Source organism: Vidua macroura, chromosome 8, assembly GCF_024509145.1.
Source record: "Vidua macroura isolate BioBank_ID:100142 chromosome 8, ASM2450914v1, whole genome shotgun sequence".
Classification (NCBI taxonomy): Eukaryota; Metazoa; Chordata; class Aves; order Passeriformes; family Viduidae; genus Vidua; species Vidua macroura.
Genome location: NC_071578.1, coordinates 14824531 through 14848125, shown reverse-complemented (window position 1 = coordinate 14848125; position 23595 = coordinate 14824531). Strand labels below are relative to the sequence as shown.

Sequence of the window (23595 nt, the reverse complement as noted above, 5' to 3'; positions counted from 1 at the left end):
ACAAAAATATTTATTTTAGTTTATTCTGCTTTATCATAGGAGACAAAAAATACACATTTGGATATTTTATCCTTCTACTGTGCCAGTTAATAAAACAGAAGGGTTTAGCATGATATTTGTGTTGTAAATCCACGTCCAGAAATATCTGGAATTGCCCAATAAAATAACCACCTAAAAATGTTTGAATAAGCAGCTTTTGGAACATGACTATACCTCTTTGTTCAAAACCAGCTATAGAAATCTTTAAATTGCTGAGTAGCACAGGCCAAAGTCTGTCCTTTAGTGCAATTACAGAGAGCCACAAACAGTGGACATTTGCTGTAAAGACTAGACATGCAAAGGCAAAATATGATACTGTAGGAACTGATTTCAAGTTACCTTTATTTTTAGTCCAAATCATATATTTAACATTTGATAGCCTCAGGGAGGCACAGTCTTTCTGATGTTTCAGTGCCTTGTACAACCATGATTTAGCCTTAAGAATTATCACAAATTAGTGTGTAACAGCATGTAACAAGCATACTAATACATGCTATTGTAACATATAATAAGCATGCTATTACATAGTATTTCCATTTTTAATGATAATAATTATATAAATTAGGATATAGTATAAATGGTCATAAAGGTGAGATTAAAATTAAGAAATGCTGAAGGTAATTTTACCAATCACATGACCAATCTTTTGTTATTTTCAAAAATGCATGTCTTTATGTTTAAAAAAATGACTTTAAAATAGTACAGTTTTTAAAAGTAGGTTCCAAAGTATATCTTTAAGAAGTTAATTCTGATCAGCACCTACATCAAGGCAGAGACACAGCTGCTTGAGTATTAGCATTTTTGGCTGGATAAGGATTATGCTCTCTGGTCAATGCAGTGTTGATGCCCTTCTACATTACAAACTGCCACATACAGTGCAAATAAACGAGAAATTAAAATGTTGCATGCTTCTAAACAGCTGTTTAAGGACTTGGAGATTTATTAAAAATATTTTGTCATATTTTAACAGTCTGTATCACATAACTTGGGCAAGTCAGAGTATTTTTCCAGTCTATAACAGCAAATGTGATGATGTATTTAAAGAACATTTTTTCTGAATAGATGTGCATACTGTACATTCCAGTGCATACTGCACCATCAGCATCAAGGTCACCTATTAAATGGCACAGTAAACGAGGTAAGCAGAAGATCAACCATCCTTATTAAAATATGCTATGGTAGACAATGGTTTTTATTTTACAGTCTGGCAAAAAAGAAGTAATGTAAGGTAAAAATCAGTCAAGCTACTTACAGTTTTTTAAAAAAGATAGTTATTTTGAAAACAATTTTAGACTATTTATTTTAGTTTATTACTATGCTTTAAAAATTGCTTATACAGTGCAAGATATAATTTAGTTGAAAAACATAATGAGGTGATTAACAGCATGTATTTTAATTTTGATATAATGGAAATAAGAAGAACATGCTTTAATTTAAGTGACTCAGCAGTTATATAATAGCTCATGCACATGGCATTACTGTACTAATTGGTCTAATAGTCCTTTTCACTGATATTAGAAGAAAGCCAGTAGCTCTGAGAATAGGTCAGATCTATGCCTCTAGATCTACAGGACTCCAAAAAGGGTCAAATAATCAGTGGGTAGATGAAATTAATAAAGCCAAAAGTCCCCAGTGGACAGGATTTAATTTGACTCCCTTCATAACTTCTATTTGATAGTTCAAGAAGCATTTCAGGTCAATTTTATTAATAGAAACTGTTTGAGTGAAAAGATGTTAATGATTATCCAGAGCTAATTAGCATAGTTATTTTCACTCCATCTTCTACAAAGAGAAAGGCAGAACATGCACACAGAATCAGACCCTCTTTTTGATCAGTGATGGAAACTGGCAGAGGACAAAAGGATGTGTGCAACAACTTAGCAGCTTTTAGTGACAAGCCAATACTCTGAGATGAAACCCAAAAATAAACACTGAAATTTATAATTTATTAAACAATGTTTAACAGGAAAAGTGAAGCAAAACTGGAACATTACAGTCGCTGCCAAATATTAGTTTTTGCTTCTTTTATATTAGACTATTCTACTTCATTCCTCTTGCACTTTTCACATCAGCAAATGCATCTGTAGATCTCTGTATCCCTCAAGCACAGAGGCACAGAGATGGCAAAAGTCACAGAAAATTGAGAAATATTTAATAAGAAACAAAAATGATATTACTTTACTAAAGAATACAGGATCTAGTGTATTGGAACCTACAAAAACTAATCCAAGACTTTTCAATTAATAGTTCTTCATAGGTCCATCACTCAGACTTCTAGATGGTGTCATGAAGAAGCAGTTTGGCTGTAAGTCAGTCATATGCTACTGAAGCTTTTCTTCTTTTCTTGCTTTTTCATGTTTCTTCTCATGGTTTACTGTATAAGAAACTGTTTTTATCTGGTCCAAACCCATATCTGATCAAATCTGGATACTTAGACACAAAAAGTACAATTTGGAACCACAGCCAACCATAGCCATGAAAAATCTCTACCTGTGCTCAGATTCAAGCACCCAATTGAGCTGCTTCAAATTAATTAACTCCTGATGCACGTTTTAATGAGGCTTGTGGCAAGTTGAACCTGTTCCCCTTGCCTGCAAGGCTGACTATGACAAGAGGTGTGTGTTACCGTGTAATTAAGCAGCAGTCGTGAATGATGCTGTCCTCCACGAAGATGCCGCTCTCCTCATCGGTCTCGATCAGGCGTCCCGCGTGGTACCACTGCACTTGGGTGCTGTTGTCCACGTAAGTTGCAGTACACTGGAAAGGCAAGCGGTCTCCATGGAAAACCACTTGTCTTTGTGAAGGGATCAGCTCGAAGAGAGGAAGTTCCAGAGGCCCAGCTGCAGGGAAAACAAAACAAAACCAAAAAAAAAAGGAAAACAAAGTCACAATTAATTCCTCTCTTATGAATATTGTAATGTGAACTAATTGTATACCATTCTAGCTCCTTATATCTTCATGTGAAAATGGTAATGTAAGAGATATGACCACTAAATACCCCCTGCAGTCTGATCATGTTGTGAGCTCTAGAGATAACAATTTTTTCACTGGTGTGAGCCCAGATAAATACAGGATTACCAGAGTATCTACAGAAAATGAGTTTCATGAAACAGGTCACAGAATGGTTGAGGTTGGAAGGGATCTTTCGAGATGCTCCAGCCCAGCCTCCTTCTCAAGGCAGGATGCTTTACTATACAAGTACAGAATAAAAAAGTGAGTCTTCCAATTAGAGAAAAAATACAGCTATTAATATAGGTTCAGTTAACATTTACAAGACCACTTCACTGTCAGTAGAGGAAATGCCCACTGTGCTCCAGAACAAAACTTATTGTCTAGAGAGCCTAAACTACTTCATATGCCTGGGATTTGGATAATAATAAGACTAATAATAGTTAAACTTTCCCCTTAAGTTCAACTGTCCCCATGACTTTTCATTTCCCGTTCCTTCTGCCTATTCCACAAGTCATCTCTACTCTCTAGATAATTACTTAACATTAAATATTTATCTAAGTAGTTCTTTTTATCTATTTAAAGATGAAACTTTTTACCATATTTTTTAAATGAACTTTATCTCTCAAAGCTCTCTCCCAGAAACACCCCAATAATGAGAATACTGCACATTCTAAGCAGGCTATTACAAAAACCAGCTCTCATAATCACAAATCCAAATGCCTAAACAATTAAAAAAAATGCAAATTTGGAAGGTATGTACCTTTTTGGCCCTGATAAAAGTCTGCTATTTCATAGATTTGAGAGTGATTGAAGGTTATTTTCCTCCGTCCTAAAGTCTCATGAACATCGTGCACAATAGTTCCTACAATACAGACTTTTCACCTCAGGCTCCAACACCAAAACAACTCACTGAGCCTGGATCACTTTTTAACCTCACTCTGCAATCTCACCTTAGACAAAAGGCCTACAGTCTTGCACCTTGGTTATCATTCTACATTGATGAGGAAAAATAATTTTAAAGCTGGATCTTCTCCATTCTTTTTCTTCCGTTTTCATTTAAAGGCCTCTCATCATTGATATCAATCCATCCTACAGAGTTGTCAGCTGAAAGGTCACCCTTCCACCATTTGTACCACTAGTAACTATCTCAAACATCTATTTTTCTGACAAATACTTTTTTTTTTTTCCATTTCACTGCGTGCCATTTTATCTTCCTTAAACTTGCTCCTCAGAATCCTCCATTGCCCATAACAAATGCAGATGAACTTAGCCATGCCTATCCAGGTTGCAAGTCATAATCACTGGTTCTACAACTGCTAAAATTTGTGGACAACCAATAGTGTTCTTTCTCTTACTCAGCATTCCACTTTAACACACTTCTTTATGTCATTCACGTGCTGTCTTCAGAACTCTTAAAATGTAAGAAGTTGCACTTACAAACCCAGCTTTGGGCCCTTGTTACTATTTTGTTAAATAGTACATTCATCACCTGCTTTGAGACAACAGGGAGAGGGATCACTTCTACTTTTGTACAAAGAAGAATGCTGGCCAGCACAGCATGCAAAATTGCTACAAGAGAATATGTGCTACTGCTGTCTGGGAGAAGCACACAGAGGATTAAAAAGGACTAGCTGCTCTCTACTGAAATATTTTAAGTCTGCTTTGGCTATAAGTGTAGCCTTCAGAAAGCCCACCTTACCTGTGTACACATCCTGCAATTTACCTTTTTATTGCACCTGTTACATGGAGACAATGATGCAATACTAAAAATCCCTTGAAACATACATAGTATTTTTATATGACTTTTGGCTTCTAATTAAGAGAAGGTAAACCAGATTAATGCCTGATTCCTAACAGTTGCATCCTTGGTCTTAGGCATTTATATTAAATGCCTTTAACTAGCAGATGGAGAGAATCTCTCTCTTCAAAAAGTTGTCATTTTTGTGTTGCATTATGAAGTCAATTATGGAATATAAAGAAATATATGGAATGCAAATTTAGCCATAAATTAATGAAATTACTACCAAAATGTAGAAAAATTAGGCATACTGTGACACATACAACAGCAATAGATACTATTCACAGAAACAAAATATTTCTCATCAACACAGTAGTTTTTAACTGAGGATGTTGTACTTGGTTGAATGGTTTTGGTCATGCAGTGAGTGACACATTGTATCATGAGGCTATGAAGTAAGAAGAGTGTGAACTAAAATATCAGTATCTTTAAGTCAAGTTAAATAACCTGCTGAGCATATGGATGAAGTGTAACACAATCATTCTGAATTTATCACTCTCTTGACACTGGTGTCCAAGGCTCTCCCATAACCCCTTCTGTTGTTCAGACTTGGCAATCACCAAACCCAGAAATGCAGTGGGAATGAGGTGTTCTCTACAGGTTTTGTCAATTAATGATCAGAAGTGAATGAAAAGTTTTCTTTACTTCAGCATGTCAAAAAATGATCAGTCCTATCAACAGTGTACTCATCTTCTTTTTCTTTGCAAATCCTTTTAAGTGCCAGCAAAGATTAATTAAACATACCCTTGGAATCAAACATACCATTATGCTAGGATATCCTCCTGACCAACTTTGAGAATGTACCTATTTGGATTGGCAAAATTGAAAAATAATGCTGAAAACTCTTTTTCAAATTAAAAATAATAACATTTCTATGGATTATGACATTTGCAGACCATGGAAGGTAAACATAAGTACTTCTGGAAAACATCTGTTTTTAATCTCTGTGACGTCCACGTAAAAATGTTAATACCAGAGCTAATCTTCAGTTGCTTTCCAGGGATAGTAATGATTTAAATGTCTGAGGCTGGTTCTGCAATCATTACTCATGCAGAAGTTCCAGTTGACTTCTGTGACACAGCTCAAATTATGAGGATTAATCACACCAATAAGAATTTCAGAATTAGGACCAATACCATTTATCCCAAATGGCTCTAAAATTATTGTAGAATCACATCAGCATCAGCAGGAAATACTTATTTTAAATCCATAATCCAACAATCTTTCAAATTCAGAATAAAAATAAAAGTATTTATTAATGCTTTACACACATTTTCAAGCTTGACTTTGAGAATAAAGTAAGAAATTCAGAAAATATTTGGAATTATTTTGGTATTGATGTGACAGCACTTTAAATATAACAGCTCTGGCGAGTATAACCTTCTACAATTGAATTTTTTTTTCTTTGATTATGTGGGTAATAAAGACTAAATTGGGATTACTAAATATGTATAATCTCTGATGCTTATATTTATGCATGTGTGTGCGTGTATGGCAGACACAACAGCCTCATAACATGAAAATATTTACTATTGCGTGTTGGGAAGGGAGGGAGTAATTTACATGGATTTTATTTACATTTTACACACTTGAAAAATATTCCAAGATGCTCCTTCCAAGACAATTCACTGTGCTGCCCTCGATCTTGGAGCCAGCACCCCTATCTGCAAATGAGAGGTGTGACTCCTCTGGAGGCATTCAGATCAAGAGCTGATGGAGTGTTTTACAGTCTTTACCTGTCTTGTCTCTCCAGTCAGCACTAAACCATGATTGCAGCAGAGCACCACAGGAATCACTGATTGCAGCATGAATCTAAAGGTCTAACCCATCATTACAGTAATTACATCTTTTTTGTTATCTTTCACTTCTCAGCAGAAAAGGGTTTTGTTGACTGAAGGCCAGACTCTCTATGCCATCCAGTCTTGTATTTCAGATTAGATCCAGACTAGAATACTGAGGACATACAGAGAAGGAATCAGGTTACACAAAAAACACCAAATTAAGATTATCACTTGTGTCCTTTTCAAATAGAATTTATCCCTGCATATTTTAATGCATGCAGTGTCCCAAGATGTTGAAAAAGAAAATAGAAATTATTTTAAAAACAATTAGCAAAAGTAGAAAAATAGCAAGGTACACTGAAGCTCTACGGGAATGCTCCAATGCATACGCCCTTAATATATTTATAGGAGAATTTTTCTCACACACGTGTACACACATCATGTATTTCCTAGTTTTCCTTACAATTCAGTTCTTGAGATTTTAAAAGTATTTCAATTTCCCATCTAATTTTGGCCTTCTATTTCGTTTTACAAGTTGGAAAGGAGAAGAGTACAAAGGAAATACTGCTGTTTCTTGACATACATGGAACAAAAATGCTTGTAAAAAAGATAACAAAGTGTGTTTTTACCCATATTTTAGTTACATTTTTAAGTACCACATTACTATCTTTAGATAATATTCACTTCCAATGAGTGCACACTTACTGTCTTCTGGGGGGATGACTAAAAGCAAACCTGTAAGCACAAAACCTGGCCCATGCAACAGATCTGTGTAAACACTACAGAAATTTGGCTAGTCACTAACCACATGGCCAGCACAAGATAGTGGAGAAACTGTCCTACCTCCAGCCAGCTTTGTTGCATTTCCTGCTGCATAACCTTTAATCTGGGCAGTTCAGCTCTACAGCTCAACAGTTACTACGTGCATAAACCTGTACTACACCAGCACCTTCTGCCATTCAGTCTACCAGAAACAGTTTTCTGCTATACTTTTTCTGGTCCTCATTAACTGGCTTTGTTTGCTTTCAACAGTTTTCATACAACCAGAAATAGGAAAATCCACAGCTTCCTCCAGGCTGCCCACACATCATTTCAGCACTACAGTGCTCATGTCTCAGGATACACCTTTGACTTCAGTTTATTGGTAGAAAATTCAGTTTTCTACAGTGTACCACAAGCTTCTGGGACAGAAAAAAAACAGAGGTTGGCATTTTGCTTCTTGTTAATCACTTGATTTATTGTATTGCCAATGGGCTTTTTATTTGAACTGAGTGTGCCTACAGAGTGCGGCACATCCTGCTGACAAAAGTGTGAGTTAGAGCTCTAATATTTGTATACAGTCTCAGTGGGAAAGAAATGTGCATGGAAAGCACAGTGGGGGGAAGCTGGAAGTGAGGACAAAGCAAAGGAACCAATCCAAGAAAAAGGACAGATGAAAATGAGGAAAAACAAATTGAAAAACATTAGTTAAAAATCCAAATTGCTGACAGTGCAAATTATATCTGATATTTACCAAACGGAACTGGAGAAAAGAGCATGATCTGAATTGCTCCAACAGCTAGCTCTGCCAAAAAGGGAGGTGCCAGCACACCAATGCCAGTTTCTGTGTTGCAAAATTTGCTGGCAGTAAGGAAACGTTTGGTGTAGAAGGTCACAGACCGCACCACATGCCAAGGAAGTCAAGAATGAATACAGAACAGAGGCCAAGCTTCAGTTTTAATAAAAGCTGTGCCTGACGCCAGTTTCAACATAATATCAAGAAAATACAGATGCCAACATGTATTAAGCAGCAGAATAAGGTAGGTCTCCTGGGCTTGGGACAAGAAAGCTTTGTATCACATTCATTTACCACTCACTGCAGGAAAAGCAGAGCTTTTGTTCATGTAATAGCTTCTTATTTCCACCAGCTTCATAATGCTGGCATGGCAAGAGATATTCCACACCATTTTATCAGTCCCTTTCACTCTCATACACGCTTTTCAAACAGGAACACGCTTTTTCAAGCAGTGGTTTTGCTTTGGTTGGTTTGTTGTTGGGTTTTTTTCCTTCCTAGCATCTTAAAATTAACTTATGGGGTTTTGTTTCTTTTGTAATGCAAAGTGCTGCACTGAAATGGTACCCACTAACCACAGAGCAAGATTTCTGACATGTATGCTGTTTTATCTAAAGCTACAAGTTCTTGATTGCGTTTTTACTCCTGCAAACTTCTGTAAAGCATCAAAGGAGATCAGCAGAAGTAGTAAACAAGATTTATCATAAGTTAGAAGGACAGTAAGCCCAGGCTGTCACAGTCCATTGCTACTGGTGCTGCAGTTACCTGTGTCAGCTAACCTCATAGAGGTATTCCACAGACACAAAACAGAAGCTAAAATTCAGTGCAAATATGCTGAGATGAGCTTTGAATGAGTCTTCAAGACTTACTTGGATTACATAACTAATCTGATTTATTTACTTAAAAAAATTTATAGCTAGATAGAAACTAAGAAAGGCTGAGCTGGGGAATGTACAATTCAAATCTAGTAAATTCTGCCGAATCCAAGTAATACAGGTTTCATCCAGCGCTCAGCAGATGGATGACATTTCCAGCCATGACAAAGTTATTTAACCTGTCTTTGTCTACAGGAGTTTCCTCCAGATTCCTTTTGTAAAACCAAAATATTCTTTTTGCACCAGTTCTAGGGACTGTGTCTTGTGAGGGAGCACAAGAAAAAGCCCTTTCTTATTTACTGATGATAACAGTGATTTACTTGATAGGAAATCAAGTGGCAGTGAAAAACAGAGGTAACAGGTTTCACTCATTTAATAATAGGTTTCGTTTATTTAATATAAATGTCAAATACCATAACATTTTAATTTGTAAAATGTTAACAGTTACTTGAAAGATTTCCACAATATGAAATTCAAGGTTTTGTTCCAGTTAAACAACTTAAAAATTGCATTGTCTTGCACTGGCATAGAAATCTAAAAGAATAGGCAAATAGTTTTCACATCACTGAATTCTTTCCTATCAAATAAAACTACTGCAACTTTTCAATTTTTTATTTTCAAATCATCCCAGAACTCTACTTCAGAAGCTGGAGAGCATTTGATTATTTGCCATATGCTGAAATTGACATATTGACAGCTATGGTACTGGAAGATTCATCAACACAAATTTCTTCCCAGCACCAGCCAGAAACCCACTGTTAAAAAGCTAATTTTGATTACTCAAATTACCCTTATGGCAAGTGAACTGGCTGGCTCATGGCTTTGCATACTCATTACACCTTGCAGTTAATAAAATGGCTGAGCAGTGGAAAGGTAAAGCTCTAAAAAATCACAGAATCATAGAATGGTTTGGGTTGGAATGGACCTTTAAATTTCACCTTTAAACTGACCCTGGAATGAGCAGGGACATTTGCTCCCCAGGTTTGCTCAGAGTCTCACCCAATCTGACCTTGAATGTTTCCAGGAGTGGTGCATCCACCACGTCTCTGGGTAGCCCATTGCCAGTGTCTCACCACCCTTATTGTACAAAATTTCTTCCTTATACTTAATGTAAATAGATCCTCTTTTAGCTTAAAATCATTACTCCTAATTCTATTGCTACAGGCTCCACTAAAAAGTCTGTCCCCATTTTTGCATGAACACTCTCTAGGTACTGAAAGGATGCACTGAGGTCTTGGAGCCTTCACATCTGCAGCTGAGCAACCACAACTCCTTCAGCCTTTCCTCACAGGAAAGATGTCCCATGTGTCCAATCATCCTAGTGGCTCTCCACTGGACCCACTCCAATAGGTCCAGCAGGTATAATCAAATACACTGACTGGCTTTATCTAACTGGGAAGCACAGTGGTAGCACTCATCTTTCCAAACCTCAAACCTTTTTTATTTTCAAATCATAACTGAACACTCAGATCACAGAAAGATAGTGGCAGGAAGGTCTCAAGGGTGTCAGAGATTGCCCCTAATTGCCCAGAGTCCAGAAGGCTGCATGAGTTCTTACCTATGCCAGAATGTTAAAAAAACAACAACAACAACAAAATTAATTTATAAAAGAAAAGTTGAACAAGCGACAGTTCTGTTGAGGTATTAAATTTTTGCAGTCCAAACTCCTTTCAGCCCAGCTGACAGTGTCAAAAACTCTCAACAGCCATTTTTATACAAACATTAAAGAAAGTGCTGTATGTTGACATGTGCTATAAAAATGTGAAATGCCACTATGATATAGTCCACTTAATTGAAAGAATGTTAAGATGAAATATTTATAGAGAATTTTCCTATGATAACAATTAAGATTATTTACAGCAAACCCTAATAAGTGTTGTTATTGGACAATATTAACATAGGTTTGTTAAAAAGCTTATATAATTTTACCTAGAAATCACCAGTATAAAATTTAACCCTAGTGTTATAATGTTCATGTTACCATAATAAATAAAGAATATATCTTCAGAGATACTCAAGGGGTTGTAGTCAAGGCTGTTTGTTTTAACACTGTTTTGTTCATGAGCAACTGGCTTTTGAATATGGCCAGCTAAGTGCTCAAGGGCAGGAGTTGGAAGATTAAAAAGGCCTCATTTCACTGCTATTCTCACTCCACTTTGGATATTTTCCTTCAGTTATTTTGCATGATCTTTGGAACAGTAGTCAAAGACAATGTAGAAAATAAGACAAAAGTGTACATTAAAAACCTCTAATGCAGTATATAAGAGTAAGCTATGGAAAAAAAACAACAAAAAAACAAACAACTGGGTACATTCCCTGCATTGAAATCAGCAAGATTTCAGGGATGAAAATTTCTGTTGAACTGAATTTTCGTGTGTGAGCACAAATGCAAGAAAATATGTTGTAGTAAAATTTCATCCTCAAATGAACATTTTAATATTTCTGCTATTTCACATTCATAAGATTTAACTGTTACTAATTTTATGCCCCCAATCTTGCAGCAGTGTTCTATACTGCCACTAAAGAAATTAGATAATAATGTTTAATATTAAATGTAGGGCAACATAGTCCTTTTTCCCCCCATTTTGAGACTGATCATATTAGATGAGAAATCTAGAATTTGGAGACAAAAGATTAAAGCATTTCATACTACCAAATGATAGTATGGAAACCAACTTTGATATATGGTCACTTAGCTCTGACATAAAATGAATTTACCCCAAAATATACATAATAAGTTTTATTATCTGATTTATATACATTCTGTTATTATGAGTATTTTCTTATTAAAGAAAATACTGAATTGCTAACATTGTAAAACAAAAGTAATTGGAAGAGGATTCAAATACTGCTAATTGTATCACTATCCATATCTTGCAAAACCTAATCCTGTGAAAGGTTATTAGTGTGAATATTCCTATTTTAACATAATTAGACCTACTCATGTGATTAGAGACCCCCTGCAGAATTAGAGCTGAAGTCTTGATCCTGCATATTCTGGAAGACAATGATGTTCTGCATGAATGCAGCAAGCTACTTGTGGACTGCCAAGAAACTGCAGGACTGAAATCTAAATCTGGCTAATTAATCCATCATCCTTCCTGCTTGAGGTTTGGAGTTTAGTCAGTTACTACATACTGACCCCCCCACAGTTCAATATTTACACTGTGTTAATGTAGTAAGAATTACTTGTAAATTAATAAAGAAATTATTGAAACAATCATCTCAAACCTGTCCTAAGTTTGAGTAAGTAACAGATGTTACCAAAAATATGTTTTGTGTACACTGAGAAAAATAAATAAAAAAATACTGCTTGTTAATTTTAAGCTAGTGGTTTTTCTTGCAACATATTTTACATAGAAAAGGAAACTTTTAACAATAATCTATGTGCAAAATATATATATATATAATTTTAAGACTTGAATGGGAGTGTAGATATTTAATTTTTGGCACCAGATGAAAAAAGGAATTTCAAATCCACTTTTTAACCAATATCCCTAACACAAGATAGTTAACAATACTCTTAAAAAGTGACACAGATCGAATGCATTCAGTTGATTTAAGCTTAAATTTAAATGTTGAAGAAGTTCTTTCAAAGACAAAATTCCCCACTATCTAGTTTTTTTCCCTTTTTCAGCATTTTAAAAGTACGTATTTCTTTCAGTGTTCTTACTATTGAGCAGTGGATACTAACTGACTCTGCTAGGAATGATGGAAAAACAATGTGAATTACATCAGGTAAAATTATAAAGACATTTCAACAAATACAGTATCTAAAACAACACTTTTCCATCATTGCTGAGAAAGCATTTAAAGCCACACTCTGTTTTAAGAATCTATATCAAGGAAAAAGAAAGCTGCTTCAAAAAAATGAAAGTACTTTATAGAGGAAGTGCAGGAAAGAAAATGCTCTATTTTTCCCCAGTAGTATTACTATAACTGATTTAAAATTTCTTGAATGTTTCAAATTCTTTTGTATTTTAGGTAAGATTGCAAAAAAAGAAAAAAAATACTTATAAAAATAGACTAGGGAGCGGCATGTGGCCTGAGAGAAATATACCCTAATGTTCTCTTGATATTTAAGCATGAGAAATGCAGATTAGAAAATGTGACACTAGATAGATAATTATGAAAGTACTTCCTACCTTTGTACGAAATTGAATCTTAAAATGGACAAGAAATCTCTAAGAACACAAGTAGAATGAATGCATAAAGCATACAATGGTGTTTTCTTCTTTTTTTTGCTTTGCACAAGTTTCAATATGAACAGGTATGGAGCATCAGAGCAAAAAGCACCTACATTTTAGCCTGATTCTGCTTCTTTGATGGAGCAGATACTCTGATTCTCAGTGAAGTGAGGCAAACTACAAAAGACAAGCTGCTGGTTAAGTACAAACAATTCCCTAACAACTTTATCTCCTCCCTTCCAATAAATTATTCACATTTTCTATGAAACATTTAAAGAATTTTATTGCAGAATACAGAAGTCAAAAAAGGATTTACCTCTTTGATTTATATTCCTCCCTTTGAAGTGTCCATCCTAAGTAGGGAGTCTATCATTCCCGAAACCCCACATTTCAATAATGAGTCAGAACCTGCCAATTCCATTCACGAGTTAACACTTTAAGCTAAGGTAGTTTACAGAATTCAAAAACTGAGTAATAATTCAAACACTATTGGACACTCACAACTATTATCTTCTTTTCTCATCTAGATTTTTATTCTGCAGCAGTGTTAACACTTTTCTCAGCCCCCTAAGGCATGGCAGAAGCCTCACCATACAGATCCTACACAGACAAATCTTCTGTTCTACTTTGAATGTTCACTCCTTGCCATCTCCAGTGGAAGTCCTAATTGACTAAGAAAGCTTTTAGTAAATTATGAACCAACTCAAAGAATTTCTCACTGTAAGTTTGATGTAAATACTTAGAGTTCTATGGATCACAACCAACAGATGCACCACCTGTGGACAGAACACACTTTCTGGCATAATACATACTTTCAGAATAATTTACTGTAACAATCCCTCTGTGAAACACCCTACAGTTGGTTTTCATGAATGTGAAGCACACAGAGCAACAAGAGAATTCAAACCAAGCTTCTGGGTACTGCAGCTCTGGGTACTCTACCTCTGAAAAACAGGCTCCTGTGACTCGGGAAGCATTTATGGTAGATGAGATAAAACCAGATGCTATCTCACCCATGCCAATTCAAGAAAGGAAAATTACTCAGCTGAGATATTTGTCTTGTATTTTGCTCTTACTCTGTGCTTTCCAAGTTCTATTTCTACCATATTTTCCCCTGCGTCTTCAATGAGAGTATCTAACATTTGTGCTCATAAGTGTTCCCTTTACCTTTGAAGTTTCTTTGCTGAGGATGGTATATGGACAACATGTATTAATACTAGTTTTGCTAATTGTCTCAGTTTTCTGGTTGCAATTATTGCAACAGCATGGGTTTTTCAGAGATGTGCAGACTATAGGTGAATGAATAATGCTGTATCTTAGAACTTCTTGTAACTCTTGTCCTACAGTCCTGTGTTGAAGCAGCTCAACACGGAAAGAGATTTTCTCCCATTCAATTCAATTCAGATAATAAGGAAGTGGGAAACAGAAACATTCAATGCAGAAGCATAATAAAGAGAGAAGCAATTGATTTGTTGGGTTTTTTTGTTTTGTTTTTTTTTTTTATTCTTGTTGAAGAATAAAAATGTAATTTATTATGTATTAATGCAATAAACTCTAAGCAAAAAAAACCAGATTTCTCAATATCCTTTTATATTTTCTTTTCAAGCAGTTTCTTTTTTAATTAACAGAAGGGAATAATAATATGTTCTCAAGTACTTCGTTATAAACATCACTAGAGCATATTCAAAACCCAAGATTTTAATTTGTAGGAGACCTGTATGAGGAACAGCACTCTGTCCCAGGAGAATTAGATAATTTTCTTTGTGGTATAAATATATAAATAAATACATAAATAAGTAAATGTCTTAAGGCACCATAAAATTATTTTTGTACTTTGACCTTTGCAATATTTTTTGGCAATATTTAGTAAATATTTTCAGCATTTTAGTCAAAATATTTATCTAAATATTATTGATATTATTGATATTATGTCAACTACTTTCTAACTTTTAAATAAAATCTAATTGGAAGAAAAAAGAAAGTCAGCACTTTTGCAAACATCTGTTTTGATGAGTCAACGTTTTTTAACAGAAAAGCACTCCATCACAGTTCTATGTCAATTGTAATTTGCAGAAAACTGAATTTTTACTTATTCATGATGTTCAGTAACATCAATACAGTTTTGAGACTGAGAAACTAAATTCTAATATCTCATTCATCAGTATAAATAATCAAAACCCAGCTTTAAGAGCAGTCTTTCATAATCCCCTTAAGACAAAAACTCATACAGGTCTTTCCTGAATGAAGGATTTGGCCTAGAGAATCCATCTCTGCTGGTGATGTGAGCCAGAGAAAATCACAGACTCCTATCAGACCTCAGCAGTCATATTTAGGAAAACTAGAAATTTATAGCACTCGTATTCAGGAAAATATAATTTACCTCCTGGAAATTGAGTAACTTGTATTTGGAGTCACGGAGCAAGAGTAACAAGGCACTGTGTGAAGCCAATTTCACAACCATTTTTCAGAAAGATACTCTGTCCATGCCATTATGAATTCATCAGAGTCCCTCATCATTATGGCAGAAGACAAGGGCAAAACCGTACTTTGTCATCCAACTAGCTTTTCAGTCTTATTTCCAACATTGTGAAGAATTGTTTTATAACCAAACATTTCTGACAGTTGGAGAATTTTTTAAAAGAAGATTTAAGTAGCTCTTAAAAGCTGTTAGTGAAATATGCAAGCAGAACCCTGGGAATTCTAAAATTGTGCAGTCACTGAGCTCCTAAAACTCCCTAAAACAGGTTTTCAACTGTTTCCAACAGGCAACTTACTACTTTGGCTATCATGAATAAGTAGATGCGTGAGAAAGATTTTCCAGGAAGAAATCCAAAAGACGATTTTTTTCTCACCTCAACATATAAAATAAATCTAAAAAGCTGATGGCAAACTGCTCCCTGTAGCTATTCAGAGTCCAGATACCTTGACTTTTTGGTTCATTCCCTAACTCCCTTGCAAAACTCTTTGCCCATTTCTCTCCTATTTTTATTTTTTCCCTTTCATTCTTCTTTTTTTTTGCTCATCTTCTGACTGTGATATCTCATTACCTCCTTTACCATGTAGAAGGAAGATCAATGTCTATAAATACCTGACAGTATGGATGATGTTCACATGAAGGACTTTCTAATTTTTAAGTCACTCAATATTTTCTTTAAGATATGTTTAATTCGATCAGCTCTGTGCATATTTCAACACATATTATTTATAAATCATTCTCAATAGCTATTATTATTTTGGTGCCAGACAGCCTTCTATTATGCCTAAGCTCAAATTAACTTACTGAAAATGAAATTGCTAAATGTTCTGGGCACTGTGAGCTACCCAGCAGATACTCTGAGCACCATGAAATACCCAGCAGAAATTATAGAGTTGGTGGAAGGCTCAGCAATTATAACCACTGTAAAACTCTCTGCTGATATTGGAAGCAAAGTCAAGCTACTGGCAATCATTACAGCCCTTGTTAAGTGTTCTGTGAAGTTTGTAAATAGGAGTGAGAACTAGGTGGGCATTGTAAATTCTGTATCAAAGGGCTGATAGGGAGACATAATAGGAATTAAATTATGAAATTCTGAGAAATTGCTTTCATTTCCTCCGTAGAAGTCAGAGATTTATATTCACTTGTTACCTGGAAACACCAATTAACAGTCCTTAATCACTTTTCTGATCATTCCAGCACTTTTAGAAGAAGTACTTTTCCTGTTGGGAAATGGGTCTCTATGAAGATGCCCATGCTGGCTCTCTATAAAATGGGACTTTAATATTTGAAGAGTATTGTAGAATTTCAAATGTTTGGTAATGCAGGCTACTGGAAATGTCTCTGCTTAGCACTCACAAGAGCTCATTCCATATTTGCCTCCAGACACCTATCTATGTTTCCTTAACAATTCACCTGATGGACTATCTGTAGGTAGTATTCACATCCTTTCACATTTCTTCCAACTTATAAACATATGTATTTGTTGTTAAAACAAATTCTCTATATATCATTCCAGGCAATTTCTGACCTCCCTCCTGTTAGGAATATGTTTGTTAGCAACACACATCACTCTTCTTGTGGATATTAGGAGAAATGCATGACTCTCCTTTTGTTTGCAAAAGACTTTAGCAAAGCCACAGTCTCAGCAATTTTCTGTCATTCAAGCATGTCAAAGATTCAAAGATTCTGAAATTCATCAACTATGTGTGAAATTAGACTTTTGATTCTGGAACCCACTTGCATAATCTCAGGCAGTAATCTTTTCTCTGCATTGTGATACTTTTAAAAATCTCTGGTTTAATCTGCTCATTGCTAGACAATGCCCAGTGTGAAATGAGTTTTCTTCACCATATCTATCATGTTTGTTATGGTGGAAAATATCCAAAAAACATTTCACTTCTAGATCTTCATACAGAATTCAGCTAACTGAAGTTCTGTAAGAATTCTATTCATCCCCAGGAAGTGGTGATAAAACGTATAGTTACAGGTTGATAAAAATAAAAAATAAAAGAATTAAATTTGACATAAATATCACTCTGTCAGATACATAACTTGAAAGAAACATTATATCAACTCCTGTAGGAATCCTCAGTTTCATGAAGAATACAATGTAGAATTAGCGTCATAGTTAAATGTTTATGTCATAATTGCATTTTACTGAATACATTGCAGAATAGTGGTATTCTTGAGATATGAAATAAGACATTTCTATTTTTTTCTCGTTCATTCTCAGGTGTATCTTCTGTGTCACATACCTGTCAGATTTATTAATTTTTATTTTGGTTTTTTTTGGATCAATTCTGGCTTTTTTATATTTTTCCTGGATTCCACTTCAATTTGTAATGCTCAATGAGAGTACAACTCACCACATATCAGCTGGTTTTCCTTCAGGTTATAAAGCGACAGTCCATGCAAAGCCCTGGGGTAAGCACAAACTGTTTCCTCTGCTATTCGGACTGAAGCATTTCTGGCCCATTGCAAGACCCATTTCAGGTTACAGTCACAAATCAGCGAATCAGTGTTGAAATGTCTAAAAAGGCAAAGAATAACCACAACTGGTCAACATGCAGTTTCCATGAACATACTTTCTTCTGCTAGATTCAAATTATCTAATTCCAAAGAGAATTCTAGATTAATGCATAACTACGGATGCATGAATTCAAAAATAGTCTGAGACAACCAATACACGTTTTCCCACTGTTTATTACTTTCATAATATTATGCAAAAGCTCTGGGTTTAGTTCCAGGTCAGCATCATTGACTACTGAAATAATTTTGAGTCTGTGTTATTATAGAAAATCATATTACAACATACTTTCATTTACTAAAAAAAACCCCTCTAAGTAGAAACATTCAGTATACACTTTCAAATCTTAGGCAGGTATAATTCATATCAGTAACTGGGAACTGTTAGCATAATTCCACGAAAAATTTTTAATTAGAGGCAATTAGAGGCCTAATACAATGTAATGCATGAAACAATGGAAAAGTACAAGATTATAAAAAAAAAGGATCCTTGCCAGGAGGACCAGACTGGGCTAGTCAGGAATGGGGTTGAATTGTCAGTGCCATCCATTTCTCTGCAACAGGTAAAGATGGCAGCTCATCAACAGTGAGCCAGACATGGATAACAAAATACTGCAAATTTTATTTTTAGAATGCATCTCTAGAAACAATCCTGCTTGAATTCATATTCAACTCTGCTATGTTTATTCTAATGTGTTTCTGAAGTATTTGAGATTACAAACAAAAGGAATGATACTCACAGGGCTTTCAGAGCTAGCAGCTCAGAAAAAAGTCCATTCATGAGACTTGAAAAAATATTCCCTGACAAATTCCTAGGGAAAAGAAAAGCAATTTACTGTTGGTTATAACAAATAGAAGAAGAAAAGAAAATTGTTATAGAATATAATTTTCCCAATGCTAATTAAAAAGTTTTGCTTGATTGACAACAGTAAAAACATATTTAAATTTGGTACATTGCTTTTTGGTTTTGGTAGGTGACAGTAATATTTAAATCAATTCACACACACTTATTTTCACAGCAGAATTCAACATACAATTCACTTGGTCTCATAAAGAGGAACACTTCTACATATTTAAAAGAACAGAATTTGAGAAGAGAATATTCTAGAATTTGAGTTAAAATATTAATAAAATAATTAGTCAGTGAGACCTATATTATACTTTTATTGTGTAGACAGAATGTCACTTCAAGCTAAAGAAACAAAAACAGTGTCTTAATTTAGTTATGTTCCAAAGAATTCAAGTAATTCCTTAAAACAGTAATGAGTATTCAAAGTGACTACACAAATAGTTTTATTACAAAGGACTTTAAACACACCAATTTTTCCCATCCTTAAATTAGGTCATTTCCATTTTAATTGCTACTCTTTCTTGTCTTGATGGCTGAATGGCTCAGGCTGAATACTTGCAAACAGAGGCAATTCACTTCTACATAGTTTAACAGTATTGCTCTACCAGTGCCTTAGAAGTACAAAAATTAAATGCTTAATTGTCAAGTAATAATGTATTTTGCTATACCCATAAACTTAAAAATTAATGCATATGCAAGATTAACATTTCAGAGCATATGAATTCCTATTTATGAAATACTGATATATGTTCCTTTCTGTCCAGTGCCTGAACACTATGTGTTTGAATTCAAAGTTGGTTACAAAACTTCAGTTATCAGGAAAATTTCAGAGCTCTTCACTGGAGATATGTTGCAGATATAGGAAAAGAAATAGTAGACTGGCAAAGAAAAATGGTTTTATTACTTTTTTTTTTTTAAGGATGTTGTTATAATTATTAATTTTACTTCTCTTTTGCCTACAAAGAATGTAAACTAAACTGAAGAGTGGCATTCATAGCATAAGCAATGTGCTCATAGTCAGGGATCTATCAAGCTGCAAGAGATCTGAAACATGTAAGGAACCAAAGTAAGAAAGACAAAACTCAAGAAACCTGCTGTCTGCCGAAACCTGTCCAGAAATCTCTGGATCAATGGATTCAAGTAAGAAGAGAAAATGTTGCTAATTTATAAATTAGTTTAAGACACTCTTGAAGCAATAACTAACTCCATTTTTATATACAACTGAACACTTTAAAATTTCTTAGTAGTTTAAAACAAAATTCTGGTAATAGAATATAAAAATAAACTGGCTCAGCAACGTAAAATGAAATTATTGAGTGATGATGAGATGTGCTGATATAACTGAACTAATTTTTAAGGTTTTATTTAACAGTGCACCTTTATACATTTGTGGTACAAAGCTCTTGGAAGAACTTTCAAGTACCTCTTTAACTGTGGATATGTCTGAAGGTGGAAATGAATGTTTGCTTGTAGATACATATTTCTCTACCTTTAGTATTTTCCATTTGTCAACAGGAAACTACAAATATTGAGCATTTCACAGACACATTTAACCTTTTTTCTTAAAATTAGATGGACCTACTTACATAATTTTTTGATGTAAGGTCTGACAAGGCATATGTTGCAAGCAGCTCAGTGAACTGAGACTTTAAAAAGACTAGATCAGAAACTGATAACCCTGACATTTACACTGAAGTAAATCACAAGTGGTTGCAGCAGTGTGTAGGCAGTTACATGAGTATAAATTTACTGACAGAGGACAGTCAGTAAGTCCTGAACTGACGGATGGGGAAAGCAGTCTGCCCAGTCCTGTCCTTTGCCTTGCCCTCTGCAGTACAGGAAGTTCTCAAATCTGATGCAAACCCCAGGCTCTCCCTTGAACAGCTTGCCAGGCTTCATATGGCAAAACAAACAGAGCACCACGAGTGAAGTTTGGCAATTCCATTTGGACTGAAGGAAAGTTTTATGTCTGGTCAATATTTCAGGAACTAAAATAGGGGACAAACTGCAAGTCACTTGCACAGTGTACATAGCAGGGTTCAGCAGATGGACCTGAGCACCTGCTAGAGGTGCTCATTTGGTGGGGACTGAATCCATGAGCTTTTTTTACCAAATTCACCAAGACATTGAGCCAGACCTGACCTACACCACGCTAACCTAAACATTCCTGACTTGTGTTCCATTTACAGATGATTGTAGAATTCCTATAGAATTCCTTTTTATCAAGTGCTGGAATAATTGAGTTCCTGACAGTGACATCAGCAGAAATCCACCTAATCAATTTTTCATACTCTTCTGGCAATGACCTGGTTTGAAGTTTCCATATTACTACTAATAATTAGCAAATTAAGATCATGTTCACAGGGCTGTGAAAATCAAAAAGCAACACATTTCTATGTCCAAGATTTGGATATCCTCCAGTGGAAATAGATTGTTCTTTAATAAAAAATTCAGAAATCTTCTCAGATCACCCAAATAACTCAGGCATTTCTGAGCTGATGCAGCACTCTGTAAATACCTGTTTTCTTAGTGCATGTAACTTACATTATATATTAAAATATTGTCAAGTATATAGTGCTGTAAAATGCCTCCATTTCAGGTATCCTAAAACCCCACTCTAGCTTGATTTTAAAGGGCATTTATTCTAAAAAATCTGTAACATCTCGTTTGCAAATATTTCAAATATAACAAAGTAATGCACTCCAAAGCTCATAGCATTTAGTATGCCATAACTCACTCCATTAGTAGAAAGATGTGTTTTCAGTTTTATCAGAGGTAAAACATTTCAGTCTTACTTAGAAAGTCCTAAACTTGTTTTCTCATTACCAGTATTTTTGCTTTTAAGAAATTAATAAAGCACTTTTGCCAAATGTTTTAATATAAATTACAATTGCCACAAAACAGTCAAAAAGAGTTTCATGTGTCAAAGTACCATTTGAGACAGAATATAGATAGAAGCAGAAGCATGAATATGAAGACTGCTTCCCTCTTAAGAGCAGCATTAAAAAGCAAAAGTTGAATGCAACAGTAACAGACTGACCTGTGCCAAAAAAAAAAAAAAAGTGCGACAGGAGGTGTAAAAAATGACAACAGAAGTACAAAGAGGGCAGGTTATATATTGTGTATTTCCTTATTTGCTTAAATGGGGTCTGTTTGATTAACTGTGTTAGTGGTTTTTATTTGATTTCTGGCACCATACAAAGTGATTAGTTGGTGCAATGACATCAAGTCACACAAGATTTCCAGTACAATATTATCACAAAGCTAACTGCTGCTGATGATTCAGAGACAGGATGAAGAGTAAATCAGATATAGATTAATCAAACAATTGGAAGCAATTATAAAGTTTGGGGTTGAACTTCCAAAGAGAAAATCCAGCAGTAGCTACTTGTTGAAACAGATTTCAGGCTGCAATATTTTGAAACCTGAAAAGATAATTTATGAGGGACTAAATAAATGAAGTCTGGTATATCAGCACAGTGGCATCACCCCAGTATTCCACAGCTCTTAATACTTAGATTAAATATAAACAGAATTAATGTAGATAGCAGCTCCATTACCTAGCCAAAATATATTTGCATACTTAATTCTGGAACAAAGCACCAAAACATTGGTTCCAAAGAGATTTGGAAGATTTGTTGCATTCAATTATGTCACTCCTAGTTAGAATACATGCACCTCATCACAGCATAAACACAGCCAAAGGGTAATATATTAGCCAAAAGAGGTAAACTAGTATCCTAGAAGATGTAATAAATCCACTCTCATATTGAGGTACTGCCAGCTGCATCTGTCCTATGACGTGAAAGCATTTTGAAATCATTTTACAGAGTAAAAATCATCAAATCCAAGAGGGTGTAAAAATTAGATCAATCTCAAGGAACATAATCAGAAGCCACTGGCTGCAATAATTTCAGGGCCTGTATGAAATTTAAGGTTTCATTAGTAACTTTGAATTCAATTTCTGTTCCCTGACATACACCTCCTGACTGCAATGGAGTAAAAGTCTTCTCTACATCATAAGAGGCTGACCATTTCTTGTGGTTTCTGTGTGTCTGCATGTTTAAAAACAATACAAGATACTACTAATTTATTTTTTCTTTAATCAATTCTGTAGGTTGTCCTGTTCTAAACTAGACTGCACAAAACCACCAAGCCCACTGAAGGGTGTCTGCATTATCCCTGAAAGCCCAGGAAATCCTCATCCTTTTAGTGAAGTATTTGAACATACCTTTACTGTACTCAGTTTAGATTTATGCATCACATCACTGGGCTAAGCCACACTATGTTAGTTTGGGCCTAGAGCTGATTTTTCAGCTCTAACTCCATTTTTTTTCCAAACTGAATTAGATTTACAAGATTGAGTGAAACACATTGTGTTATTTTGTTTCACCTGGTATTTGTGCTTGTAAACAGTACAAGAAAATCCCATGTTTGTACTTCACAGAAGGCACATGAAAAGATTCATGTCCTTTGCTCCTTCCAGTGGACTCACGGCTCTCCCTACTGGTTTTGATAACAGCCTGCAAAGATGCTTCTGTACTTCATCTCTGCTAACA

The 23595-nt window shown here is 35.0% G+C and overlaps 1 protein-coding gene across 1 annotated transcript in view; it reads right to left on the bottom strand.

Annotated features, from left to right (window-relative positions):
* The window catches only part of LOC128810668 (adhesion G protein-coupled receptor A3-like), a 256002-nt gene that overhangs the window by 128859 nt on the left and 103548 nt on the right, over positions 1-23595 (bottom strand). The window contains exons 5-7 of the mRNA XM_053983732.1: positions 18927-18998; positions 18027-18190; positions 2666-2879 (exon numbers count right to left, since the gene is read on the bottom strand). Coding sequence (XP_053839707.1) covers positions 2666-2879; positions 18027-18190; positions 18927-18998 — 450 coding nt within the window. The remainder of the gene's footprint in view (positions 1-2665; positions 2880-18026; positions 18191-18926; positions 18999-23595) is intronic.